At 35.3% G+C, this 27962-nt stretch overlaps 1 protein-coding gene across 2 annotated transcripts in view; it reads right to left on the bottom strand.

Annotated features, from left to right (window-relative positions):
* The window catches only part of SYCP1 (synaptonemal complex protein 1), a 136965-nt gene extending 110008 nt beyond the window's left edge, over positions 1 to 26957 (bottom strand). The window contains exons 1-12 of one of the 2 annotated variants that reach the window (XM_060413293.1): positions 26825 to 26957; positions 26265 to 26401; positions 25013 to 25097; positions 24789 to 24832; positions 24563 to 24619; positions 22787 to 22951; positions 21983 to 22050; positions 19142 to 19215; positions 10529 to 10587; positions 9220 to 9289; positions 8555 to 8628; positions 4493 to 4601 (exon numbers count right to left, since the gene is read on the bottom strand). In XM_060413293.1, the coding sequence (XP_060269276.1) occupies positions 4493 to 4601; positions 8555 to 8628; positions 9220 to 9289; positions 10529 to 10587; positions 19142 to 19215; positions 21983 to 22050; positions 22787 to 22951; positions 24563 to 24619; positions 24789 to 24832; positions 25013 to 25097; positions 26265 to 26372 (913 nt within the window). In that variant the 5' untranslated portion in view covers positions 26373 to 26401; positions 26825 to 26957. Of the gene's footprint in view, positions 1 to 4492; positions 4602 to 8554; positions 8629 to 9219; positions 9290 to 10528; positions 10588 to 19141; positions 19216 to 21982; positions 22051 to 22786; positions 22952 to 24562; positions 24620 to 24788; positions 24833 to 25012; positions 25098 to 26264; positions 26608 to 26824 lie in introns of those variants that run through there. The other variant, XM_060413286.1, reaches the window with a different exon arrangement.
* Positions 26958 to 27962: the final 1005 nt, after the last annotated feature.

The raw sequence follows: 27962 nt of genomic DNA, 5'->3' as shown, positions 1-27962 counted from the left end.
AATGCAAGGCTGGATGAAGCACAAGCTGGAATCAAGACTGCTGGGAGAAATATCAATAACCTCAGATATGCCAATGACACCACACTTATGGCAGAAAACTAAGACAAACTAAAGAGCTTCTTGATGAAAGTGACAGAAGAGAGTGAAAACGTTGGCTTAAAATTCAATATTCAGAAAACTAAGATCATGGAATCCAGTCTCATCACTTCATGGCAAATAGATGGGGAAACAATAGAAACAGTGACAGACTTTATTTTCTTGGGTTCCAAAATCACCACAGATGGTGACTGCAGCCATGAAATTAAAAGATGCTTGCTCCTTGGAAGAAAAGCTATGATCAACCTGCTGCTGCTGCTGCTAAGTCACTTCAGTCATGTCCAACTCTGTGTGACCCCATAGATGGCAGCTCACCAGGCTCCCCCGTCCCTGGGATTCTCTAGGCAAGAACACTGGAGTGGGTTGCCATTTTCCTTTCCAATGCATGAAAGTGAAAAGTGAAAGGGAAGTCGCTCAGTCGTGTCCGATTCTTCACGACCCCATGGACTGCAGCCCACCAGGCTCCTCTGCCCATGGGATTCTCCAGGCAAGAGTACTGGAGCGGGGTGCCATTGCCTTCTCCCATGATCAACCTAGACAGCATATTAAAAAGCAGAGACATTACTTTGCCAACAAAGATCTGTCTAGTCAAAGCTATTGTTTTTTCCAGTAGTCACGTATGGACTACTGGAAAGTTGGACTAAAGAAAGCTAAGTGCCGAAGAACTGATGTTTTGAACTGTGGTGTTGGAGAAGAAAATCAATCCCGAATATTCATTGGAAGGATTGATGTTGAAGCTGAAGCTCCAATACTTTGGCCACCTGATGCAAAGAAGTGACTCACTGCAAAAGACCTTGATGCTGGGAAAGACTGAAGGCGAGAGGAGAAGGGGACAACAGAGGATTAGATAATTGGATGGCACCACCAACTCAATGGACATCAGTTTGAGCAAGTTCTGGTAGTTGGTGATGGACAGGAAAGCCTGGCATGCTGCAGTCAATGGGGTTGCAAAGAGTCAAACACAACTGAGCGACTGAACTGAACTGAAGAAAATGTTAAAAATAAAAATTAGCTGATCATAATTAATTTAAATGGATAGTTCCAGGGAGAATGAAGTAGTTGGTAACAGACCAACCTTCATGCTGAAAATAACTAGTAAACACAGAAACAAATCTAAACAAAAATGACTGAAGAGGCTAAGATTACTAACAGATACGTCCTAATAAGTCAACTGACAAAATTTAGCTGACATCTACTGATTCTAGGCATGAGCAAGAGGCTTAAATGCTGACTTGGTCCCAGCAGAGGGCTGTTTCCAGGGGATTAAAATAGACAGCATATATGTGACAACCTAGAGGGGTGGGAACCACCTCCTGTCCCCAAGAGAAAGGGGATAGACCTATGATTGATTCATGTTAATATATGGCAGAAACCAATACAATATTCCAAAGCAATTATCCTCTAGTTAAAAATAAATAAATTTTTTTAAATAGCATAGTTTTATGGGTCTCAAAGAGCTGAATAAACAAAATTGAAGACTCAAAAAAAACTCATCAACTTGACTATCTCCCTTCATTCAGTTAGCCTCTAATTGGATTACAGTAATCAGTCCAATTTCTCCCTAGCAAACAGAAAACAACATCAGCCAGTGCCTGTAACTTTTCTTATAACAATGTATGGAATTCAATCAAAAAATTACTGGACACATCAAAAGATAAGGACAAATCACTAAAAAGTAAGATTAAAAAGGAATAGAAAGTAGAATGGAGGTCACCAAAGGCTGAGGGGAGGAGAAAATGGGAAGTTACTGCTTAATGGATACAGCAATTTTGCAAGATGAAGAGTTCTGGAGATAAATACTACTGATGACTGCCTAACAATGTGAATGTATCTGTACCACTGAGCCATACACTTAAAAATGATTAAGATAGTAAATTTTATGCTATATGTATTTTACTGTGTTTTTAAAAATAAACAGATCAAAAGGTGAACCAGATGTTGAAGTAAAAAGAGAACTATAAAATATCAATGACTAATATATTCAAAAAGGATGAAATGTCACTTTTAAAAGAGAAGTTAACCAGAGAAGTGGAATCTTTAGAAAAATAATTAAATGGAAATTTTAGAAGGAAGAAATATGATTAAAGTTAAGAATTCAATAAATGAGTTTAAAAGCAATTAGACACAGTAGAAGGCAGGGTTAAATAACAGGTCAGTAGAAGATATCTAAGCTGAAACAAAGAGAAAACCAAGTGGAAGACAGATAAATAGATGGGAAACAATGAAAAGTAACTTAAATGTATATTTCAGTGGCTATAAGTCTGCAGAATCATACAATGTTATTTATTACCAATAAGTTGTTTCCAGTTTATATGATAAGATTAAATATGAATTCATCTTAACACCTATTAAAATTCTATTTTATATATATATGTATAGCAACATGTTGGGCAGTATAGAGTTACAAAGATATTTAGTAAGACACTGCCCTCAAGACACTCAAGATCACAGGAGACATACAAGTAATGCTTAAGCCACTCTTAACAATAAGGAGTTCAGGAGAATTCAGCCAATAGATTTGGAGAGGAGGTAGAAGGTTCATTTAGGTTAGCAGAAGTAGCCAAAAGCCGGTGAGAGAGGGAGAACATAAAATGTAAAAGTTAAACAGTTTCAGTATCTGGAGTACAGGACACAGTAATGACAGTAAGGTAAAATGAGCAGGCATAGGTTAACAGGAACTAAATAATTCTTTGCCATGTTTTTAAGAGAAAAGTGAAAAACTGCCACAAGATCTCCATGATGTTCTGAAAGGAGCACAGTATTTCACAAAGTGCACACCTTTCAAGTACCTTACTACTTGAACAAGTTTGAAAAATACTCAATAAAAAGATAGTCTAAAATATTACATGACACTAAAGATCCTTCATAATCTGATCCAAACATCTTTTCCAGTCTCATCTATCTGAGTTCTTTAAGATATAGACTTAAAGATATATACTAATATTTATATTACACTAGTATACTAACATATAGTAATCAGTGCTTCAAATATACCCTAATTTTCACACTTTTAAGACTTGCACAAGCCATTTCTTCCGCCTACACTCCCTTCTCCAATTCACTGTCTAGGGAACTTTTAATCATCTATGGTCTACTTACCCTGGAGAAGGAAATAGCAACCCCCTCCAGTACTCTTGCCTGGAAAATCTCATGGATGAAGGAGCCTGGTAGGCTACAGTCCATGGGGTCACAAATTGTCGGACAAGATTGAGCAATTTCACTCTTTCTTTCTTTTAGTTGTGATGCATAAACTTAGTTGCCCCGACGAATGTGGAACCTTCTTGGATCAGGGATCAAACCCGTGTCCTCTGCATTGGCAGGCGGATTCTTAACCACTGGATCACCAGGAAAGTTCTGAACTGTCTTATTTAGGCTTTAATATTTGCTGGTTTAACATTTTGGCATACCTGACAGCATTCATTGCCTGGTGGCTCAGACGGTAAAGCATCTGCCTGCAATGTGAAAGACCTGGGCTCAATTCCCCTGGGTCAGGAAGATCCCCTAGAGAAGGAAATGGCAACCCACTCCAGTACGCTTGCCTGGAAAATTCCATGGATGGAGAAGCCTGGTAGGTGACAGTCCATGGGATCACAAAGAGTCAGACATGACTGAGCAACTTCACTCGTTCATGGTCTACTTCAACAAACAATTTTTCCTTAATGCCTTTCCAAATGCCTTGTTCCAAGAATAATTAATAACTGTCTCCATAGTGCTCCTAGAGTATTCATTTATTTACAAAATATTTGAATGCCTAATATATATTACGCACTGTTTTATGCACTTGGAATGCATCAATGAACGAAAAAAGACAAAGATCCCTGTTTTCATGGAGCACCTTCTTGAAACTTGAAGAAAATGAGGGTATGGAAAGGGAAAAGAGGAGCCCATCTTCTCTGAAAAAGCTTCCTAAGTGACTGTTATTCCCTCCTCCAACTTTTCAACCTGGGTGGAGAATTACAGCATTAAAAACCATTACAACAAAACTGTTAGTTGCTCAGTTGTATCCAACTCTTTGTGATCCCATGGACTGTATCCTGCCAGGCTCCTCTGTCCATAGATTTCCCAGGCAAGGATACTAGTGTGTGTGTGGTGTATGCATGCTCAGTTGTATCTGATTCTTAGAAAACCCATGGATTGTAACTCACCTGACTCCTCTGTCCATGGGGATTTTCCAGACAAGAATACTCCTTTCTCCAGGGTATCTTCCCAACCCAGGGATTGAACCCGCGTCTCCTGCACTGCAGGCAGATTCTTTAACTGTATGAGCTACCAGGGAAGCCCAAAACATTACAACAAAACTGTTTCATTACAATAAAACTGTAATGAAAGCTAAAATTTTAAATATAACAAGAGGAATACATAAGACATTATCATATTTTCTTATATAAATTCTTACTTGTCTTTTCCTCCAATTGATCAATTTTATTTCTGGACTCCTCTAGCAGAAATGTTAACTCTTTCATTTTATTTTCTTTCTCAGTATTTTGGATCAATAGCAGTGATACCTAAAATGAAATATTTAAATAATACATTATAGATACAAAAAATTAAATATTATACCTTAGCACTGATCATCATCTATGATCATTTTATGTACTTCCTTATATGCTTTTCATCAGTCTGTGCCTGGCATTTAGTATATGCCTGCACAGCAAACGTTTATTGAATGAAGGAATGAGCAAACTAGTGCAACATTCTTAATATTATAATAAGCATTTTAAGTTATCACTTAGAAGATTATATATTGGAATCTACTGGTTCATTTGTTCTATAAATATTATTGAGCACCTACTCTGTTCCAGAAACCATAATAAGGACTGAATATACAGACATGGTGGAACTCATCCAAGAAACTCATAGCCTAGACCAGGTGACAAACAATAAAACTTGCATATTATTATAGAACAAAAATCTTACAGGAATTAGAAAAAAAACCTAAATCTAAATCTACATTGGGGGATGTAATCAAAAATTAATCCTTCTCAAAGAATTGAACTGAATCTTGATAAACAAGTACTTAGTCTTGTCTAAGTATTCAGGTTAGCAGGAAGAAATGAACATTCCAGACTTGTGTAAGAACACAAAGGATCAAAAGATCATGCTTCTATTCAGAGAGCTGAAATGTTTAGATGGATAGAATACAGAGTGCATGTAAAGGAAAAGTGAAAGATAAACTTGTAGACTGAAGACTCACAGATCAAGATGGCAGAAAGACCTCTCTACCCTATTTTCATCTTCAAACCACCCAAAAAAATCACCAGAAAAACAACAAAGATGGACTTCATCTTCCATGAAACCATGAGACTTCTATAATCTAAACCACAAAATGTAAAAAAAGAAAACAGTGAAAGGGAACAGAAAATGATTTAGCATAGAAATGCAAGATCAAAATTAAGAGTCTACACAGGGAAGATTACAAATGAGAAGCAAGATAATTCAATCCTAAAGAAACCCAGAATGTTTCAAGAATCTGAAGTAACAGACACTGTGGAAGCTAGGTATGAAACAGGAGACTAAGTAAAAGGAGAAGACTCTTTAAGAGTCTCTTAGACTGCAAGGAGATTAAACCAATCAATCCTAAAGGAAATAAATCCTGAATACTCACTGGAAGGACTGATGCTGAAGCTCCAATACTTTGGCCACCTGATGTGAAGAACTGACTCATTGGAAAAGACCCTGCTGCTGGGAAAGACTGAAGGCAGAAGGGGACGACAGAGATTGAAGGGGACGACAGAGGATGAGATGGTTAGAGGGCATCACCAACTCAATCGACATACATCTGAGCAAGTTATGGGAGATAGTGAAGGACAGGGAAGCCTGGCTTGCTGCAGTCCATGGGGTTGCAAAGAGTCGGACATGACTGAGAGACTGAACAACAACAACAAAAAGTACAAGGAGACTGAAAGTCTGCTAAGAGTAGTAAGGCTTCTCTAGGCCTCTTAACCCTCCTTTCCTGGACTCTACTCCCTGAAAGCCAATCAGAGAACAATCCTTTTACATCTTTGCAAGAGACACCAGCATGATCAAATCAGAGGGGGAAAAAAAAAAAAAGAATCTCTAAACCTGGATTTTAGGCACAGGAAAGGTTGGAGACAAAAGATATAACTAAGAAGTCAACATATGGAATGATGAGACAGCCTGTCCTGCTAACCCAGCCCCGAAACGCTATCAACAAAGTTTACATTCCCAGGCAAAGAATTTGGAGATTTCTAGGAAAAAAAAAAAAAAAAGTCTTGCAAATAATAACACTTAGAACTTCCAGATATACAAGCAGGATTTAGAAAAGGCAGAGAAACCAGAGATCAAATTGTCAATATTCACTGGATCATGAAGAAAGCAAAGAATTTCCAGAAAAACATCCATTTCATTAACTATGCAAAAGCCTTTACTGTATGGATCACAACAAACTATAGAAAATTCCTAAAGAGATGGGAATACCAGACCACCATACCTGCCTCCTGAGAAACCTGTATGCAGGTCAAGAAGCAACAGTTAGAACCAGATATGGAACAACAGACTGATATCCAACAGGAAAAGGAGTATGTCAAGGCCATATATTGTTACCCTATTTTTTAACTTATATGCAGAGTACATCATGTGAAATGCTAGGCAGAATGAATCACAAGCTGGAATCAGGATTGCTGGGAAAAATATCAACAACCCAGATATGGAGATGATACCACTGTAATGGTAGAAAGTGAAGAGGAACTAAACAGCCTCTTGATGAGGTGAAAGAGGAAACTGAAAAGGCTGGCTTGAAATTCAACATGACAAAAACTAAGATCACAGCATCAAGTTCTATCACTTCATGGCAAACAAATGGGGAAAAAAGTGGAAACAGTAACAGATTTTATTTTCTTGGGCTCCAAAATCACTGCTGATGATAACTGCAGCAACAAAAATAAAAGATGCTTGTTCCTTGGAAGAAAAGCTATGACAAACCTAGACAGTGTATTCAAAAGCAGAGAAGCACTTTGCCAACAAAGATCTGTATAGTCAAAGCAATGGTTTTTCCAGCAGTCATGTATGGATGTGAGAGTTGGACCATAAGGAAGGCCAACCGTTGAAAAATTGATCCTTTCAAACTGTGGTGCTGGAGAGGACTCTTGAGAGTCCCCTGGACAGCAAGGAGATCAAACCAGTCAATCTTAAAGGAAATCAACTCTGAATATTGTCTGGAAGGACTGATGCTGAAGCTGAAACTCCAATACTTTGGCCACCTGATGTGAAGAGCCAACTCACTGGAAAAACAGGAAAGATGGAGAGCAGGAAGAAAAGGGGGCAACAGCGAATGAGATGGTTGGATGGCACCACCAACTCAAAGGACTTGAGTTTGAGCAAACTCTGGGAGATAGTGAAGGACAGGAAAGCTTGGCGTGCTACATGGGGTTGCAAAGACTCAGATATAACAAAGCAACTAAACAACAAACACAGAGTCCCCAGCAAAACACTAGCTGGCCACAGCATCATTTTCACAAAGAACACCCAAGATCTGAAAGTTCAGCTCATGCACTCAGGATTCCAACAAGCTTCTCAGCACTTTATTCTATTTTTGTATTCTGTATAATAAGCACACTTGTCACTTTTAAGACTACCTCCTTCTTTCAGAAATCTGGTTAAAAAAATATGGTTAAAATACAGGAAAAAAATGCTAACTTTTTTAAAAGATCAAAGTATAATACATAAATTAGAATTCTATTATTTAGCCAGTACTTACAGAAAACTCTACAGAAAACTCTAAGAATCTTCTTTGTACTTTCAATTAGTATTTGCCATTATTGTTTAAGTACATATCCTTGTTATCTATAATTATAAGGTATTTGTGCCAAGTCAGGTAAAAACTCAGAAAAAATAGGGAGAAGTAGAGAGATGATAGTTAAAATAACTATACTACCCAAAGATTCCTTTCTATATTTCATTTCCCATTCTGGATTCAGAAATCTTGAAACTGTTGAAGTTGGCATAATCATCATCTAAAATCAACATTCTTGTGACTCTAAAAAAATATAAACTCACCACTTTCAAGTTTCCCACTATGTGACATTAACAGAAAGAAGCAAAAGAACGTTTTAGCTCACCTTCATTGGTGTCATGAATCGCATATTTCAAAATAAACTGCAAAATGTGGGTTGCATGATCATGATCATATTTACATTTTATGAAGTTTTTATCTGAACAAAAGTCCTCACAAAATTATATATTTTTACAGAATGTCCTAACACCCACTAATATAAATATTGTAGAAGATGCACTGATTTTTTAAAAAGGGATAGCATTAAGTATGTGCAAATTTGAGTCAATGGAAATTAAGGCATATGGAAAATATATTTAAATACACATAATATTAAAATTCAGAACTTTATCAAGCAGGCAGCAAATAAAAATTTCTCTTGAAATTTTAAGTATCTCATTTATTAGCAAATAAAAGGATATAAAAAATAGATTTATAAAAAAATACCTGCTTTTCCTTGTCATTTAATTCCTTCTTGTACTCTTCTTCAAGGTGTTGGGTTTTTTCATAATCTTCCTTTACTTTGAAAGTAAAACAAATATACTTTAATATAACTGTATCACAAACAAAATTTTAAGTTTCTGATATTTTATTTCACTTTGTTATTTATGTAGATATTAAATTCCAATGGTTTCTGAAAAGATGAAACTGCTATCTTCTTGCTGCTAAACTTCTGTTAAGTAAATGTAACAATATCTAAGTTGGAATAACTTTCTAAAATTCTATAATTTTTATAACAGCACATATATAAAAGTTTTTTCTTTATAACACACTAGTCTGAAATAACAGATTTTAAAAGTATATCTATTATTATTTTAACATGCAACTTGACCAAGAAATGTAAAAATAAGACCAAATCACACTTCCAAAAACTTAAGTACAAATCATAATTTGATTTCAGGGAAAATGTAGCTTTTGAGGCAAACAGGGTATTTTTAACATATACCAATCCTCTGCCACATTCCACAAGATTTTGAGGGACTTATAAAACCATATACAGCATAAAAGTTTCCAACAGTTTAGGCATCAAGCTGAAGGTATGAAAACACTAACAGAATCTATTAAAAATATAAATAGCAGAAGAATAATATTTAAAATAAAAAGATTCCTACACTTAAAATGCATTTCCAGTCTGGAACTCTCAGCTTGCACACGAAGTTCCTCAAAAGCTATTATCATTTTCTGAAATATATTTAAGTTTTAAGAATCATACTAAGGCTTTTTAAATAGCTTTCTTAAAGCAATGAAAATAATAAATTTGTATCAAGTGATCATTATATTTAAAACTATACAACATTGAATAATGAAAATTCTGTAACTTTTAATAATTAAACAATTTACAAAAATGTACTGAGAATGCCTGTTATGATAGCTTCCCAGATGCTTAAAGGCACTGGAGACAGGTTATATAATATCAAAGAGCAGCAAAACAATTATTAGTACTCTAGTCATTTACTTAATAGCCCACATCAAAATCTGTAATTTTCAATTGATTTTTGCTTACAATCTATTAGAGTATAATCTCTGTGAGGTCTCTCCCAATAAGAGTTCAAATTATATTTCTTACCTGTCAGCATGAGTTCACTCAACATTCAACAAATCCTGATTTGTAAAACTGGATGAATTCATTTATTCATTTAATAAATAGTTACTGTCAATTATGTGCCAGGCACTGTTTTAGGCATTTAGGATATAAGACAAAGTCCTTATCCTTTCATTTCAGTATAAGAAAGAAGACACACCAACACAAATACACACACACACACACGTGCGCACAACACACGTGCACGTGTATATCAAATAAATATCATGTAGTTTTAAGTGCTCTTCAGGAAAGTTAAGACAAGGTGAGGAGAGAAGACGACTGAGTAGAAAGATACTTCAGGTGAAACAGTAAGGAGGGTAATAAAAAAGCAGAATTAAGCATATATATTTGCACAAGATCTTGGATACGAAAAGTTCTAGATAGAAAGAACAAATTCAAAGAAGCAAGATCAGAAAGAGCTTAGCAAGTCTGAGAAACAAAAAAGAAAGAATTACAGCAGAGAAGCAAACTGAAGAATGACAGGGGATGGGATTTTTAAAAAAAGTAAACAGGCACCAGACACAGATTAATAATAGTTGCTAAGTTTTTCAAATTAATGGTTATGTGCCAAAATGTGCTAGTCTTTGACACAGAGTTAATATCTAATGAATTAAGTTAAATGGTGTCACTAACATGTAAATTAAAAAAAACACTAAAAAACAAAACATTAATACTCATAGTATGGAATCTTGAAAATTTTACTAGATATAATCATATATCAAAAGGTAAATAATAATCCCTTTAGCAAGAACAATTGTTCATATTTTTGTAGCTATTACTCTAATTTGCTTAGAAATGCCTCTCTTTAAAATATTCAGATTTTCACTACCACTTACCTCAATGTTACTATTTAGGTCCATATAAACTTGCCTAGTTTCTTCTCGTTCATATTCATCTGTTATAAACATAAAATATTTCAAAATTAAATTTAAAACAACTATGATTCCAACAAGGTAACAGTCAAATGTCTCAGGTAAGCATTAAAATATTTAAAAATCTGTGTTAGTAAAGGATATTGGTATATCTTTTGAGTCATTTAAAGTAGTATTAAAAATAATTTACATAAGGCATGGTCATACTTCATGACAACTACCTCAAAAGTTGGAGCTGTTCAGTTATCTCTAATTTCCTTTCATAGAATTATTATTACTCATTAATTTATTCAAGTTTTGTTAATATATTTATAGTTTCAGCATTTACAATAATTAGGGATTTAACAACTATCTGTGAAGTATTTTTCCTTTGTATTTTTAAGATTCATGAGGTGAATTTTAAATGAAACACAAATCTCACTCTTGTTTCTGCTCTATTTTTTGAAGAGACAGAAAGGAAGATAAACATCAAGACAAGAACAAGCTAAGAATAAGTGTAGCCCCAAAGAGAAATCTCCTGTAAATCCTCTACAATATTTTTTTTCAGTTTTTTTTTTTTTAACCTGAGCAATGATTCTCTCTAACTATACTCAAACTGAGTGTTGATATGTGGTACTACAGAGAATTAAGGCACAAGGCAGTAAAAGACAATGTGACTATCCCTTCATCATTCCACCTGTTTAGGCCAAGAATCACAAAAACCATGTTAAACTAAAGGGAGGGTATTAGTTCCAGATTCTAAGTAACAAGCTGCAAAACAAGAATGGCAGCTATGATAGACTCAAATGTCAATGAGGAGAGAAATGAACTGACTTTAGAAGATATAAGTATTCTTGTATTCTCAAAAACACTGGAAAGAGCTCTAAACTTATCAAAGCATGTGGAACAGGAGCCAGATCGCTTTTATTTGACTATTAAAGGGCTGGAAAAGTTAAAGAAACAGAGACAGAATGCATTGGTATTTCAACAGAAAGTTCCTCCTTCTCACTCCATCCATTCACTGTCTCATATTTACTACCCAACACAGTTAGCAACAAATCTCTATTCCACAAAAACTATTTGTACCAAAGAATTGCATCCTATTGCCAACACTTCCAATCTTCCCATTACCATCATCACTAGTACTTCCAAAATACCCTCTAGTCATTCTTCCAATAGACAAGTACTGGAAAGAAAATAAAACTACAAAAAAGAAAATAAATTGGTATAGATGTACTTTACAGTTATCAGGAGCAAGTTGCTACGGGGGGCATAGAGAAGGGACTTTAGTAGTAAAGTGTTCTAATGTACTGATAAAATAATTGTAACCAATAAAACCTATCTTTTTTGTTTTCTTGGTATCTATTCATCTCCCCACCCCCAGCTCACTCCCTCCTTTCACCTTCCCTCCTCCCTTCCCTCTCTCTCTATCCCTTATTTCTTTCTCTGTCTCTCTTATATGCATACACACATATATACTTACTTTGCCCTAATTTGGCCAACTAGATCTTGCTGCATTCATTGTCTTAGATAAGAGATGATTCAACCAAAAGCAACAACAATGTCTGAGTTCCAAATCCCCAGTACTGGGGTTAAGGGAAAGAGTCAAGATATAAGCAAGTAATAGATTTTCAAAATATACAAATCAGAACAAAGCTACCATCCTCTAGTCTTAAGAAATATTTACAGTTTGCAGTGAAAGAAGCCTTTAAAAAGGAAACAGAGAGCATACTGGATTCTGGCAAGTACTTATGCAATGGTTCCATAGCCCTCTACACTCATCAAGCTAAGCCTCAGGGTTGGGGAACACAGAAACCACAGAGTTTAGGCAAACCAAGAGTAGAATGAGACCAAGATTTTCTTTTTGCATAAACCAAGAACAGAGTGGGACGGTCATCCCTAGGAAGACGACATAACCTGAGAAGAAATAACTGTCAAATATATCTAGACAGATGGGACCTTAGCTTCACAAATTCCCTTGTCCCAACACACTGTGTAATTAAGTATGGCAGGATAAAGCACACAGGATCAGCACAACTGAATAGGCCCTGAGGAATGGTATCAGGAATAGCTTAGGAACAATCTATGTAGACCAGTAACTGAATACCAATAGAAATGAAGAAAGTCTCAAAGGACAGATGACTGAAAAGTCAATGTCCCTCTCTACCACATGGTACTATATGGGCACCCCCAAATTTATATACAACCCCAGGTAATGAAGAAAAATTCAAATTTACTAAGATAAATTTCTTCCATGTGAGCAGAATAAAGGCTTTACGATTTTTTAACATTTTAAGATATAAAAATTTTGTGCATGCCTGAGTTTGTTGACTAAACTCACTAAGAATCATATATTCCACAAAATTTATCAGAGTATCAGAAAACCAGGCAGAAGCAACAGAAAGGAGATTCCCTACCAAAAGTAGATCCATGCAAGGTGAAAACATTAGAAACTGTTCAGTGACTGGCCATACAACTATAAATATCAAAAGAGGATTCAACCACTATACTAAATCCAAAGACAGTTTAACATCTTGTTTGTTTATTTAGTCTAGATAGTTCTTGCTTATTTCAATGTGTATATGGTTAGAAAATCTACACAAGGTCATGAAAAAAATACTATTAAACAAAAAAAAAGAGAACATGAAAGAGGTAAAAAAAAAAAACAAATATTAAAACAATTAGAAAAATGAAAAACAAGGGCCAACAAATAAATAGAGTATGCCCAAACATAAATCAGAATAAGTGGCCAAAGATATCATAAAACTTTTCTGGTCTAAAGAAAGTAATACTCTTTCTTTAGACAATGGCAATGGCCATTCTTAAGGCAATGGCACCCCACTCTAGTACTCTTGCCTGGAAAATCCCATGGACGGAGGAGTCTGGTGGGCTGCAGTCCATGGGGTCGCGAAGAGTCGGACACAACTGAGCAACTTCCCTTTCACTTTCACGAGTTGGAGAAGGAAATGGCAACCCACTCCAGTGTTCTTGCCTGGAGAATCCCAGGGACGGGGGAGCCTGGTGGGCTGCCGTCTATGGGGTCACACAGAGTCAGACATGACTGAAGTGACTTAGCAGCAAATGCAAAGAATGCTATTTGGATCCAAAAGTCTAAATGCATGTGTAAATAATGAAGTAAAAAAAGTTAAAGATTTTAATTAATAATGAAATCACTAGTCTTTAATACAATGTAACTAGCAAATAAGCTGACTTTAGAGTTCATTGATGACACCTACAATTAGACAAGTAATAGGCCTTTACACAGGTCAAATTACAAATTAGATTACCTCATACAGATCTGTACTCCTAAATATTCAAACAGACCAACCAAAATAACAAAAGCACAAAGAATCTTGAAAATGTAGGTTATAGAAGACAAGATTCAAAAAGGACAAGTAACTATCTTTAAAAATCTAAAGAGATAAAAATGAGCTTTGGACTTTTTCTATATGTCTTAAGGAGAATAATTACATTAAGAATAAAGAAGCTACAGAGATTTCAGTCTAAGAAAATTCAACTCCCTGTTTAAATTTCTTAATTTCCACTAACCCTGGCAGTTGCAAGGGGTCTGGGTTCAATCCCTGGTGGGGAACTAAGATCCCACAAGCTACATGACGTAGCCAAAAACCAACAACAAAACACACACAGATTTCAACATAAAAATGAGAGTTGTCCTTAAATGACAATCTCAGGGTTAGTGAGTTTCAACCATAACTATATTCAAACACAGAAAAGACTACCACTTGGTAGTCATAAAGGAAATTATTAATTTCCTATAAAGATAATTAAAGCAATGGATATAAAAATAGAACAAAAAGTTTTAAAGTCCTTTCCAACATAAAGTAATCCTTACATTAGATAGTAAGGCTACCAAAAAAATGTATGTAGTACTTCAAATGGCAGGCTAAAGAATTTCAATGTACTTAAGTGTGCAACAGCCAGCCATTTAAAGGGTTTTTTTTTAAAGGAATATCTAAAAACAAATTTATTCTTCATTAATTCATTCATTTATTTATTGCCTACTATCTTCACATACACTGGGCAAAGCATTGAATATACTGAGTCAAATAAGGCATGATCCCTCGCCTACAAGCTTACAGTGAGATGTCTAGCATGTGGTAGGTACTCAATATTTGTTGAAGGCACTGATAAATACATGATAAAAGCATACTAAGGGCACTAAGTAAAAGAAGAGGAGCATATAAGACAGAGTGAAAATTTAGAGAATATATCTCAAGGGTAGTAATAATTATTCTGAATTCTGAAGGACAAATAAGAATTAAGATGAAGAAGGAAGGAGGATCAGCCAATAAACATATATGAAAACTCAGAAGCATAATCTGTTTAGTTCTCCATGAGCCTGTTTATGTGGAGCATGCAGAAACATTTGGCAAGCCAAAGGGAAGTGGCAAAACCATGCTATCCTGAAAATAATGGAAAGCCACTGAAAAAATTAGCCAGTGACATTATTTGATCTATATTTTGAAAAAATGTCCAGGACTCTGTTTTCTGGTAACAACAAAGTAATTCAGACCAACCTTCCTCCCAAAGACATTTAAAAATATGGAGGAATTTTTTGAGTTATTAAAAGAAACAATGACCTAAAAAGATAATAATGAATCATCAGACCAAGAATAGTTGAGAATTATAACTCAGAAAATCTAAACCAATTTCCAGTATCAGTCAGGATGGAATAAGCCTATAGCCTTTCTCTACCACTGATTATAACAAAAACTCAGAATTAAATCCATAAAGCAACTACTTAAAGAATCTGAAAACTAAGCAAAAGCAGGTAGATTGGGAAGAAAAGTAAAAACCTGAAGAAGTGACTCATGTGAAGGCAAGTTCCCTGTTTGTTTAGTTTTTTCCTACCTTTTCTCCTAGAATTATTAAAAACGTAAGAGATCCAACCAGTCCATCCTGAAGGAGATCAGCCCTGGGATTTCTTTGGAAGGAATGATGCTAAAGCTGAAACTCCAGTACTTTGGCCACCTCATGTGAAGAGTTGACTCATTGGGAAAGACTTTGATGCTGGGAGGGATTGGGGCAGGAGAAGGGGACAACCGAGGATGAGATGGCTGGATGGCATCACCGACTCGATGGACGTGAGTCTGAGTGAACTCCGGGAGTTGGTGATGGACAGGGAGGCCCGGCGTTCTGCAATTCATGGGGTCGCAAAGAGTCAGACACAACTGAGCGACTGAACTGAACTGAAGGGCCCAGCAGAAATCTAATAAGAAGCATGAGCACCAACAGGAAATTCTAATTTTTTTTTTCTCTCTTCCAGCCCTGTCTCAAGGGTGGCCCCAGAAGTGGAGCTACAGCAGCCACGGCAGAAAGAGACATACAAAACCCAAGGAGAAACTCCATGATTCTGGCCGAAGGACAAAAGGACAAGACCTCTTTAAGGCTGAGGGTGAGGAGGGTAATGCTAGAGAGAGCTGGAGAAGAGGATTGCTAATTATTTGTATGACTAGGTACAAGTCCCATAGGGAAAAGGGAGAATGTGCATACTCAAGATAGACCCAAGGCAAATACAGCAGAGGCTCTGAAATCACTATCCAAGTCCCAGAACCAATCTAATCTTGAGTGGAGCATATATGAAACAGACCCAAAGTAACACAGCAAAAGCTTTGAAAACTGAACTGGTAATGGAATCCCCACACACAAAAGGTAAGATAAAACTTGTGATCTGAACCTGAATTGCCTATCTGTTAAAATAGAAACCAAAAAAAGGTAAGAAATACGGGAAGTAACAGCACAGTGACCTCATTATTATGAATTGAAAAGATTAAACAGGCTCTCGACTAAGGGATTTTGCATTTACTATTTCTTCAGTCTGAAATACTCATTCCCAAAACAGCTTCATGGTACAGCCCCTCAATTATTCAGGTCTCTAGTCAAATACCACTTAATCAGAAAAAAACTTCCCCAAATACTCTATCCCAAAATATTCTCTTTTTAAACAGTTATCAGCACCTAACATACATTATATTTACTCATTTATGGTATGTGTCCCCTTACTAGAGTACATACTCCATAATAGCAGAAAATTTGTATCTTTACTATTGTTTCTCCTCAGCATCTAGAACATTTCATGGTGCATAGTAGGGTTTTTTTTTAACGTTGAATGAATAAAAAACAGAAAATCACAATAGAAAAATAAAGGCTTAAAGCAAGAATACATATGGAGTTCACACTAAATATAAAGCAAGTATTAAGACTTTTTAGGGCAAGAATGTACAGTGAAGAAAAAACAATATCTTCAATAAGTGGCACTGGGAAAACTAGACAGCTACAAATGTAAACAAATGAAATTAGAAAACTCTAACACAGAAAAAAACTCAAAATGAATAAAAGAACTAAATATAATGCCATATACTATAAAACTCTCAAAAGAAAACATAGGCAGGACACTCTTTGTCATAACTTGCAGCAAGATCTTTTTCGATCCACCTCCTAGAGTAACGAAAATAACTGGGACCTAATTAAACTTAAAAGGTTTTGCACAGCAAAGAAAATCATAAACAAAACGAAAAGATAACCCTCAGAATGGAAGAAAATATTTGCAAACAAAGCAACCAGCAAAGGATTAATCTCCAAAACACAGAAACAGATCATGTAGCTCAACATCAAAAGAGCCTTGAAAGAGGAGCAGGGACTTCCCCAGCAGTCCAGTGGTTAGAACTCTATACTTTTCACTGCCAAGGGCACAGGTTCAATCCTTATTAGGGGAACTAAGATCCCACAAGCCATACAGCATGGCCATAAATAAATAGATAAACCGAAATACTGGGGGGAAAAGATACACTCTTTAGTTCATATAAGAGAGCACCTATTTAAAAAGTTCTTCTAACCTCTCCCACCAAATAATCTCTGATTTAGCTTAAAACTAAACAGAAGAAAGAACTAACAGCCTTGTCTCTCTAGCCCAGGTTACTTCCTACAAGGTAATCAATATAGATTCTCTACCCACATTCATATACTTTTCACCACTTTTTTATCTAGGCAGAAAAGTTAATCTTGCAAGTTGAATAAACAGGGTATAGTGGAACTGCTGACAGTGGAGCAGTACATTCTAGAAAGTATATATAGTTACAAAAGCTAAGTACTATAGGCAAGGATCAAGAATAAAAAACTAGCAATACTGGAAACAACATTAAGAGCTAATATATATTGAGTACTTTGCACTGTTCTAAGCATTTTATATTTACTACCTAATTTAATTCTCTAAACAACACTAAGTGAAAGTGAAGTCGCTTAGTCATGCCCGACTCTTTGCAACCCCATGGATAGTAGCCTGCACCAAGCTCCTCCGTCCACGTGATTTTCAAGGCAAGAAGTACTGGAGTGGGTTGCCATTTCCTTCTCCAGGGAATCTTCCCAACCCAGGGATCAAACCCAGGTCTCTCACGTTGTAGACAGACGCTTACTGTCTGAGCCACCAGGGAAGTCTGAGGTACTCTAATAAACAGAAGGACAGAGAGGTTACATAAATTATTCAAGGTCAGGCAGATAAAAACTGGAAGTTTGAATTTGAACATAGGGATATCTAACTCTTCAGTCCAAGAGTTAAGCAACAAGCTGTGCGATATCAATTAAAATTTGAAAAATAGAAGCTATCCTGGAAAAGCAGGTACACAGTATTTCCCAATAGATTCTTGGCAGAAACAAACAAATAGAGCTGGTGTCAGATTAATGACAAAGACAAACACTAGTATTTTTGAAAAATCAGACAACGTTTTTCATCAAAACAAAAAAATTCCTGCTTTACAATTAACATCAAAATATGCACAGAATACATGCACTTTTACATATATACCACAATCTTAATAGAATGTTTTAAAATAATGTTTCTTTAGGATGTTAGGGCGATCTGGTTGTGACATCTGTCACCCCATTGATCACCAGGGTTGATTCGGCTTATCTGGCTGGCTAGGCGGGTGTCCCTTCCTCCCTCACCGCTCCATGTGCGTCCCTCCCAAAGCTGCGAGGTCGGTCGAAGAGGGTGACCATCCCCAATAGAGGAGGACCGGTCTTCGGTCAAATGTATGCGAGTAGCTGCGCTCCCCTGCTAAAACCTCTAAAATAATGTTTCTTTAGATGAAATTTGAGAATTCTATTTATAAATACTACATTGCTATTCTTAAGTACTATGTTTTCAGCATAGCCCTCCATCAGTATTTTCTATTATGAATATGACTATATATCATTTTTGATTCAACTTCCTGGTTCTTCTAGACGGAAGAGGTTACTCTCAAGATCACACTTTAACAAAAATGAGAATTAACCATAAATGTCAAGTATCAATATATACCTTTTGAAATATGTAATATTATCTTTCAAAAACCTTTGTGCTTTCGAAGCTCAAAGAATTAAGAATCTAGTTATTATATAAAGAAATGGTTATGAGACATTAATTCTAGTTATTATATGAAGAAATGGTATAAGACACATATTAAAAAAAAGACACATATAACATGTTCAAATAAAAACTGGTTTCAAAAAATTAAAAGATAATATGTTCCCCTCTCCACCTCCCATCATTAAAGTAATAACAAATTGATAAAATCATAAAAAACAAGAAAAGATACTTACATTTCTTTGTCTTTTCTGCAGATCTGGCACAAGTTTCTTTGAGTAGATTACATAAATGTCTTGTAGCATTATTCCTGGAACAAAGGAAAAAGTTTGCATAAATGTAATCTGATCTCAAAGCAAAATCATATCTAAAAGCTATTGAATATTACTATAATTTAAAAGAAATTCTTAAAACATTATAATATTTTATATATATCATGAATCACTCATAAGTGACGATATGAAGGAAAATAGGTCGACTGTACTATTTGCAAAGATGATTTAATAATTGCCTTCTTTGAAAGTAAAAGCCTCCTTAACAAGTAGCTTTCAATAATCTCTTAGTAACAGTTCCAGATTCACCTAAGAAATAAAATGAGAAGACAGGATTGGGATCTTCATTTACTAATTACTCCAGAAATATTCCAACTATCTTACCTTCAAAACATAAAATGAGTAATTTCCTGAATTTCATTATGTGAATAAAACCTCTAATCATCTCACAGATGCAGAGAAAGCATTTGAGAAAATTATGATAAAAATTCTTAACAGAGTGCATATACAGGGAACCTATATCAACATAATAAAAGCCATATATAACAAGCCCACAGCTAACATCATATCCAGCCCTGAAAAGCTGAAAGTTTGTCCTCTAAGATCAGAAACAGGACAGGATGCTCATTTTCACCACCACAGCAAAAGACAAGAAAAAGAAATAAAAGGTACTCAAATCAGAAAGATCAAAGTAAAACTGTCACTATTTGCAGATAACTTTATTATATACAGAAAACCCTCAGACTCTGCCAAAAAAACTGTTAGAAAAATTTAAACAAATTCAGTAAAGTTACAGTATCTCAAACTTCTATTACAAGCCAGGAATATGATTTTTAAATACCCAAAGTCTCTTTCAAACTCAAGAAAAAATACAAAAAGAAAAAATATATATACTAAAATCTACATTCCTTTCAGAAAGTCATGATCAAGCGAATAATTGGTTGATCTGAGTGACTTTCTATTAATATTAAATTTGTTATCCAATAATCAAGTCACTCTATTATTCTAAGTATTACTTTGTTTCTTATCTACATTCTGACAAAGCTCTTAACTAAATGTTAGGTGCTCTCGAATGACAACTGACAATTTGAGACCAAAACTGACATTCAACTGAATCAAGTGCTTAAAATAGAAAGATATCACACCAAAATATAGTCACTCTCTCCCACCTCAGAAAAATGGCATAAATTCTATATTATACTATATCATACTATACTGTTCCACACTACAGTGTATGCTATATACATAAACTAAGCAGTTACAGTATCCACACACAAAAAAAAGTCAACTGTTTATTAATGGAGACAGCAGCAATTTAAGAAAGCTCACAAGTTACCAAATACTGGTATTAGGGCTACAGAAGAATTCAGATCTGCCTTATACTGTAGAAGGCCTTCCCAGGTGGTGCCCTCCAGTGGTAAAGAATTTGCCTGCCAATGCAGAAGACACAGGAGACTCAGGTTTGATCCCTGTGTCAGGGACACGCCCTGGAAGAGGAAATGGCAACCCACTCCAGTAGTCTTGCCTGGAAAATCCCATGAACAGAAGAGCCTGGTGGGTTACAGTCCATAAAATCACAGAGAGTCAGACACAACTTAGCATGCACACATGTATACTATAGAAACTCAATCACATATCCATATAAAGGTGACAAGTACCAAACATATAGTAGGCACACAATTTTAGAAACTTCCTCTTTCTTCCTTCCCCTAATATCCAAACATATTTAGCCAGAAAAAAAAATTAAGGTAAACATCTAGATTTTTCTGGAAAATCATAGGTTGTCTTTGAATTAAGCTAAAACAATATGCTGTAATAATATTTTTCACTTATTAGCAACTTTACTGACAAGGTGAGAAGCCTTCTAGAATCATATTTAGCATGATGTTTAACTTAAAGCAAATAGAAATAAATTTATCACTGTATGTGGATTCACATTATATTCTAACCATTCAACATTTACTTGGCAGATAAATTAAACAATTACATTTTTCTATTAAATTCTGCATGATACCATCTGAGTGAAAGAAGCAGAAAATAAAGTTTAGCTATTGCCTAGAACAAAGAAAAGGAAAAGTCAAAGATGATACTAAAGTTTCAAGCCCGCCAGTCCAGGTTTGATGCATGATACTGGATGCTTGGGGCTGGTGCACTGGGACGACCCAGAGGGATGGTACGGGAAGGGAGGAGGGAAGGGGGGTCAGGATGGGGAACATGTGTATACCTGTGGCGGATTCATGTTGATGTATGGCAAAACCAATACAATATTGTAAAGTAATTAACCTCCAATTAAAATAAATTTATATTAAAAATAAATAAATTTATATTAAAAATAAATAAATAAAGTTTTAAGCCAAAGTTAATGGAAGAATGATCACACCACTGGCAAAAACAGGAATTTGACAGTGAGAATCAGATTGGAACTAAGTTGAGCCCTATTCTGCAAGAGCTTCATCTAAAACAATAATCAAACAGAAAGGTATACAATCCACACAGGCAGCTGTAAATACAGGATTATCAAGCACCCTTTTCAACACCAAATAATGGCTTCCTCTGCTGGTCATTTTAAAAAGTGAAAAAAATTTTTTTAAATGTGAGAAGTTATTAGTCAGTGACCAGTTTGCCAAATGAAAGAATGTAAAATATGTATGTCTTCCTTTTCTCCACAGCACCCAGACATAATTCTATATATCAATTAATATTATACAACAGAAAGAGGTCATTAAATTTTTGGAAATTATTTTAATAATTAGCTTGAAATAAAAATAAATTTTTAAAGAGCAAATTCATTAAATTATTACTTACTCCTTTATTAAATCTTTATTTTCTTGAATTCCTTCTTCTAATTTCAAACTTACTTTTTCATTTTCAAACTAATTTACAAGACAGAAGAACAGTTCATCACATTTTAGTTAGCAAAATAAACAAGCATAATCATTAAGCAGCATTTCTAACTTGTTATGATGGTCTATAAAAATTATTTTTTAGAACATAAAAAAGAATTTTTTTTCACACTTATAGATAACCTGTAAGAATATGGGTCTCACTTTCATCAATCTAAAATAAGGTTTCCTGAATCATCTCCAAAATATATCCAATATTTTTATGGACAATTATCTTCCCTAAACATTTTGAAAAGGTGCTTTATCTTTGTCCTAACCCAGTGTTACATTTCCTCAAAATTTTTCTTTCACCATGCCACAATATTGAAGCTAAACAGCTTCACATTCAAAGTTTTATCTGCTTCTTTATATATTAGAAAATGTCATTTTCTAATATATTAAAAAAACACATTTATATCAAACAAAACATCATCAGGAATAGAAACTAGTAAAAATTAAAACTCTATAATTAGAATCATTAACTCAATCTTTATCTAAAATAAGTTAGTTTCCCTAGACATTTAATTAAGCTTTGTGTAACCTCTCCTATGTGTTCATCCTAAAACTGACATGCAACTAATATTAATGAAACTTCAAAAAAGCACCATTCTTAAAATCCACATGATGGAAACAAGATAAACCTAAGTTAACTATGAAGTAACACTTTGGTTTAAATAGCATTATAAGATTTACTATACCATATTTTCAATTCCAAGTTTCATTATACCTGTAGTTCTTGAATGGCTTTCCGCTGTGCTTCAATTATTTTTCTATTTTCTTGCAACTTGTTTTCTTTATGCTTCAGTTCAGATTCTACATTCACTTTCCACTTTTTGATCTTTTCAGCCTCCTTATACAGTTTTGAATATAGTCTGCTCATTGGCTCTGAATTCTATTATAAAATAAGTTTTCAAAGACTGTTAATTGTTCAAAGTTTAGTATAACCAAACTACAGCTGCTTATTGAAAACATCCATGAGTATCTTAGTACTTGAGAGCAAATCTCTCCTCAGTTTTTGCCCTAATATCATACTGAAAGCTATGTTAACTTTTTTTTAACTACTAAGGCAATACTAGCTACTCTACTTTATAACTTGGTCACTTGACTAAGGTTACTGATCACTTGACTAAGTTATTCATTGCTGAATAAAATCAAATTACTTCAAAATGTAAGTTAAGTCAGAAGTTAGAAATCTTTAAGTCAATTAGAGAATCTGGCTGGTTAAAAGCTAAAATAAATCACTCTACAAATCTGTAAATTTTAGCCGAGGTCTTACAACATTTTGGTTACACAAACAGTTTAAGAGTTAACCAAAGGATATGAAAAATAATACTGAATGACACGAAATAATACCAATGACACGAAAAATAATACTGAACACAAGTTCTTTCATTTAGCCTGAGATTTTGTTCAGATTTCCTGCATCAACAATTTACATATTATAAGATAAATATCAGAAGTTATTTTTTCCTAATCACTCTTCGATAGTCCTATTATCAAAATTTAGGAATTCCATATTTATAAATTTGTGATACCATAATCCCAGCAACAAACATATAGCATTTTATCAGGCCATGGACTGTCTATTTTAAAGACATCTATGTGCCATAAGAATGATTTTCATAACTAAAATCAAAAGTAGAGTATATCCTACAAATTCTTTAGACTTTAGATTGTCAGTAAGCCTGACAATCATACCTGCTAATTCAAGAATATTTTGTAAAATACTGGCTTAAGTCTCAGCCTTCTCACATATTGTATCCATCTCTCCTTTTTCTTTTTTTTTTTTTTTTGAGAAGGGTATTTTATTACTTATTTTGTGATATTTCCTATTTTTTAATTGAAGGATAATTGCTTTATAGAATTTTGTTATTTTCTGCCAATTATCAAAATAATCAGCCATAGGTATAGGTTATGTCCCCTCCCTCTGGAACCTCCCTCCCATCTCCCTCTCCATCCCATCCTCTAGGTTGTTACAGAGCCCCTGTCTTGAGTTCCCTAAGTCATACAGCAAATTCCTACTGGCTGTCTATTTTACATATAAGTTTCCATGTTACTCTCTCCATACATCTCACCCTCTCCTTCCTCCAACTTTCCCGTGTTCCTAAGTCTATTCTCTGTTTCTCCATTACCGCCCTGCAAATAAATTCATCAGTACCATCGTTCTAGATTCCATATATATGCATTAGTATACAGTATTTATCTTTCTTTTTCTGAGTTACTTCACTCTGTATAATAGGCCCCTTTTCTATTCTTGATTTTTATGATTTAAAGTTAAATTACCTCTTAAGAATGGATGCTTTTATAATCCAGGAAAATACAGAGGCCTACTATTTCAGCAAATTTAAAAGAAAAATGAAGGGGATAAAAGGTTTAAAGAATGTAACTTAAAACAATAACTAAATATTAACTCTTTGGAAGCCTCAAAAGAAAGATAAACACAAGTAATAATAAATGATACTCCAATTATAATAAATTAAATATGAATAGGAAATTTCCTGACCTCAAAATCAGAGTCTTTTAGTCCCTCCTGGTAATGACAACTGTCAGAATTATCAGTCTGAAAAATGAATAAATTTATCCTGTGAGAAAATATTTCTGATGTTTCTAAATAGTAGCAATTAAATACTGAAGACTAGTAATCCAACAACTAAAGAATTTTTTTCTTTTTCAAATAAGCAATTCAATACCTAAACAGGTTATATCCATATACACTATACATAACTGACCTGTTCAAGCATGGGCAAAAAGTTAACTTTATGTAAAGCAGGATCTGCAAGATAAAAGACAACTAGAATTAAATGCCAACATCTTATTTTTTATACTAAGTATTATATCCAGCTTTAATGTCAAGGGTAATGTCAATCAATATAATACTTATATTTGATATCTAGCAAAGTATATTTTTTAAATGCTTCTACACAGGTAATACATTGCTATTCTAGTCTCCTACCTGAATCAATGTTTTCCCCATTTTTGGAGACATTAGTCATTGCAAATGGAAAACCAAAATCATCTTCAACACATTTGTTGAAACCCTAGAAACACAAAGAAGTTCTTAAACACACTGTCCCATATCACTCTAATAACTAGCAGTGTAAATAATATGTAATTGCATATACATCTCCTTAAAGAAGTGACTATAATTGTAAATTCTTTAATGTTAACGTCCATGGGATTTTCCAGGCAAGAATACTGGAGTGGGTTGCCATTTCCTTCTCCAAGGGATCTTTCCAACCCAGGGATCAAACCCAGGTCTCCCGCATTACAGGCAGATGCTTTACCCACTGAGCCACCCGGGAAGCCCCTCTTTAATGTATACATTGTGTTAAAAATATCAAATGACCTTGGTATGTAAACAGAGCAAAAATTTTTAATTTTCACTTATAAGAGAAAGCTAACTAAAATTACATTACATGTGTTTTATAAGTACTCAGGAATAATATAAGTAAATTCAATTAGTAGCCTGGAATATTAGTTTTCTTCAATTTTATTAATATCTTTCCCCTGGTAGAATTGAGAATTTTCTTCACTGAATAGATTTTTAGCATTATACTCTTGGCTATAAAGACACAGGAATTTTTCTACAGCATAGAAAATTAAAATATTCATTGTTTCATCCCATCTCCAACGTACAGTTCCACTTGAGAAATTTAATTACTAAAAAAAAAAAAGCTCTATTTTGCCTGAGAAACTTGATATAATTCCTCCTTTCCTAAAAAAATCTACATATACAAATTTCCCTTTTTATCCTGTCAACCAGGAAGCTCCGAATCAAATTTTAACTTCAGTCACACTAATTTTTACCAGTATATTGATATATTTGTCTAAATTTTCTTAATTTTCCTTGATTCTAACATTTTCTTCTAATTTATATCCTCTTGTATATAAGTTGCTTTAAATCATTTTAAGAAAGCAAGGGAGGATTAAAATAAGCAGGTCCCATTATGTACGCAGAATTCTAAAGCACCACTGATTACTTCTTCAAATGAATGATGCCTAAACACATTAAGTATGCTTATTATTAATTCAAAGCAATGCTATTCAATATACTTGAGAATAGCAAGATTAAATGAGATTAAATAGCAATATCAAATGAGACGATATTTACAGACAAAAAAATTATACAACATCACCAGTAGGAAAGTTCACTTTGCTTCCTTTACCTAAAGAATAATCAAATCAAAATTCATACGCAAATTTACCTTGAAGAAATTAGAATCTCCTCCCGAAGTCTGAGGTTTCACTGCAGATACTTGACTGCTACTTAATCTTGGTGGCACAAACAATTTAAACGGCTTTTGTTTTTCCATTTTCTCTCTTCCAGTCGTGTAATTATCTACTGCTCAAGGAGGGGAAAGTGTTTCACATTGTTCCACTAATACCCTACTTGTTCTGTACTAAATGGGTATATAAGGGAATAGGCGAAACCTCTGCTACCATGTAAGCCTACAGCGTGCCTTACTGCGGGTGGCGGGAAACATCCCCTAAGCCCCCACCATTCCCCTACCACCAATGGCCGTGCTGGCGGCGTACATAATCGAGAAATTCAAACTAGCATCATCACCAGGACAGCCTGAAAAGTAGCCCGTTACCTCTACCAGCCCTGTTAAATTGCATCACCTCGCCGGGAAGAACTAGCTTAGGTGCTTAGACGACTACAGAGGCGTTGGAGGCTGCCCTGCGTGAGGGAGCGGCAGTATCAAAATGTCGCCCACCTCTAGGTTTCCTCCTCAGGAAAGGAACTCGGCACGCCTGACTCTACCTTTAAAAAAAATTAGCGGGAAATCGCGGGCTCAGTGCCCACGCGAACCACCACCTGCTGTCTCATTAGGGCAGCAGAAAGAACCAACAAGAACTTCTGCCTGCGAACCTCGGAAAAGGCGGGAAATAGCTCCACCGCAGCGGCCAGGAGGGAGGGGCAGAGCGAACCGCGATTTAACCGCGAAATAACGGTCGGCAGCGTCTGCCCGCCAAGCGAGCAAGACCTACATCTCGCGAGATTTCCCTTTACGTCAGTAACAATTCTTACCTAGATTCTTAGAATTTGACATTCTTTAAGCTTCAGCTATTGTTAAAGAATGTGAAGAAAACTATTAGGTGCTGTGATAGATTAGGTGCTATATGATAGGGCTTCCCTTGTAGCCCAGTCGGTAAAGTATCTGCCTGCAGTGCAGGAGCCTGGAGTTCGATGCCTGGGTTGGGAAGATCCTCTGGAGAAGGAAATGCCAACCCACTCCAGGATCCCTGCCTGGAAAATCTCACGGACAGAGGGGCCTGATGGGCTGCCGTCCATGGGGTCGCAAAGAGTCGGGCACGGTTGAGCGACTAACATTTACACTATGGTGGACTGGAACTGAGAGTGAAAAATCTATTTCTGTCCTCCAAGAGTTCACAGTGACAGGAAGGAAACAAGTACAAACATAATTATAGCCCAAATAATCACCTAATGGTTGTAAGGGGTCATTGAGACACTTCGAAAGGGAAAATGGCCTTTACAGTGGCTTGGAGTCAGGAGAATCCTTCACGGATGTGCTACTAGTACTGCGTCTATAGAAAGCAGAAAGGGGAATAAAACTATGGCTAGATAGTAAATACGGGAAGGGGTATTCCTAGCTGAAGGACCGAAGCGCTCGAGTTGTGAGAAAGATGAGTCCAAGAGAGTGAAACCAAGCAAGCAGTGCAGTATAGGTGTGTGAGGACCCAAATGGGAAAATGATGAGACTAGAGACTTAGCAGGTGTGAAGGCATTGCAAAGGCTTTGGGATTTTAGACTTTATGGATGGGAATCTTGGGAGATTTTGAGCAGAAAGGGAGGCATGATCAAGTTCAGAAGAAAATTCGTAGTATGAAAAATGGTTTAGGTATACGAGACTGGATTAGGGAGACAATTTTAATAGCCT

Source organism: Ovis aries, chromosome 1 (genome assembly GCF_016772045.2).
Source record: "Ovis aries strain OAR_USU_Benz2616 breed Rambouillet chromosome 1, ARS-UI_Ramb_v3.0, whole genome shotgun sequence".
Lineage (NCBI taxonomy): Eukaryota > Metazoa > Chordata > Mammalia > Artiodactyla > Bovidae > Ovis > Ovis aries.
Note: the sequence above shows the minus strand (reverse complement) of the source record. Positions and strands in the feature narration are given on the sequence as shown.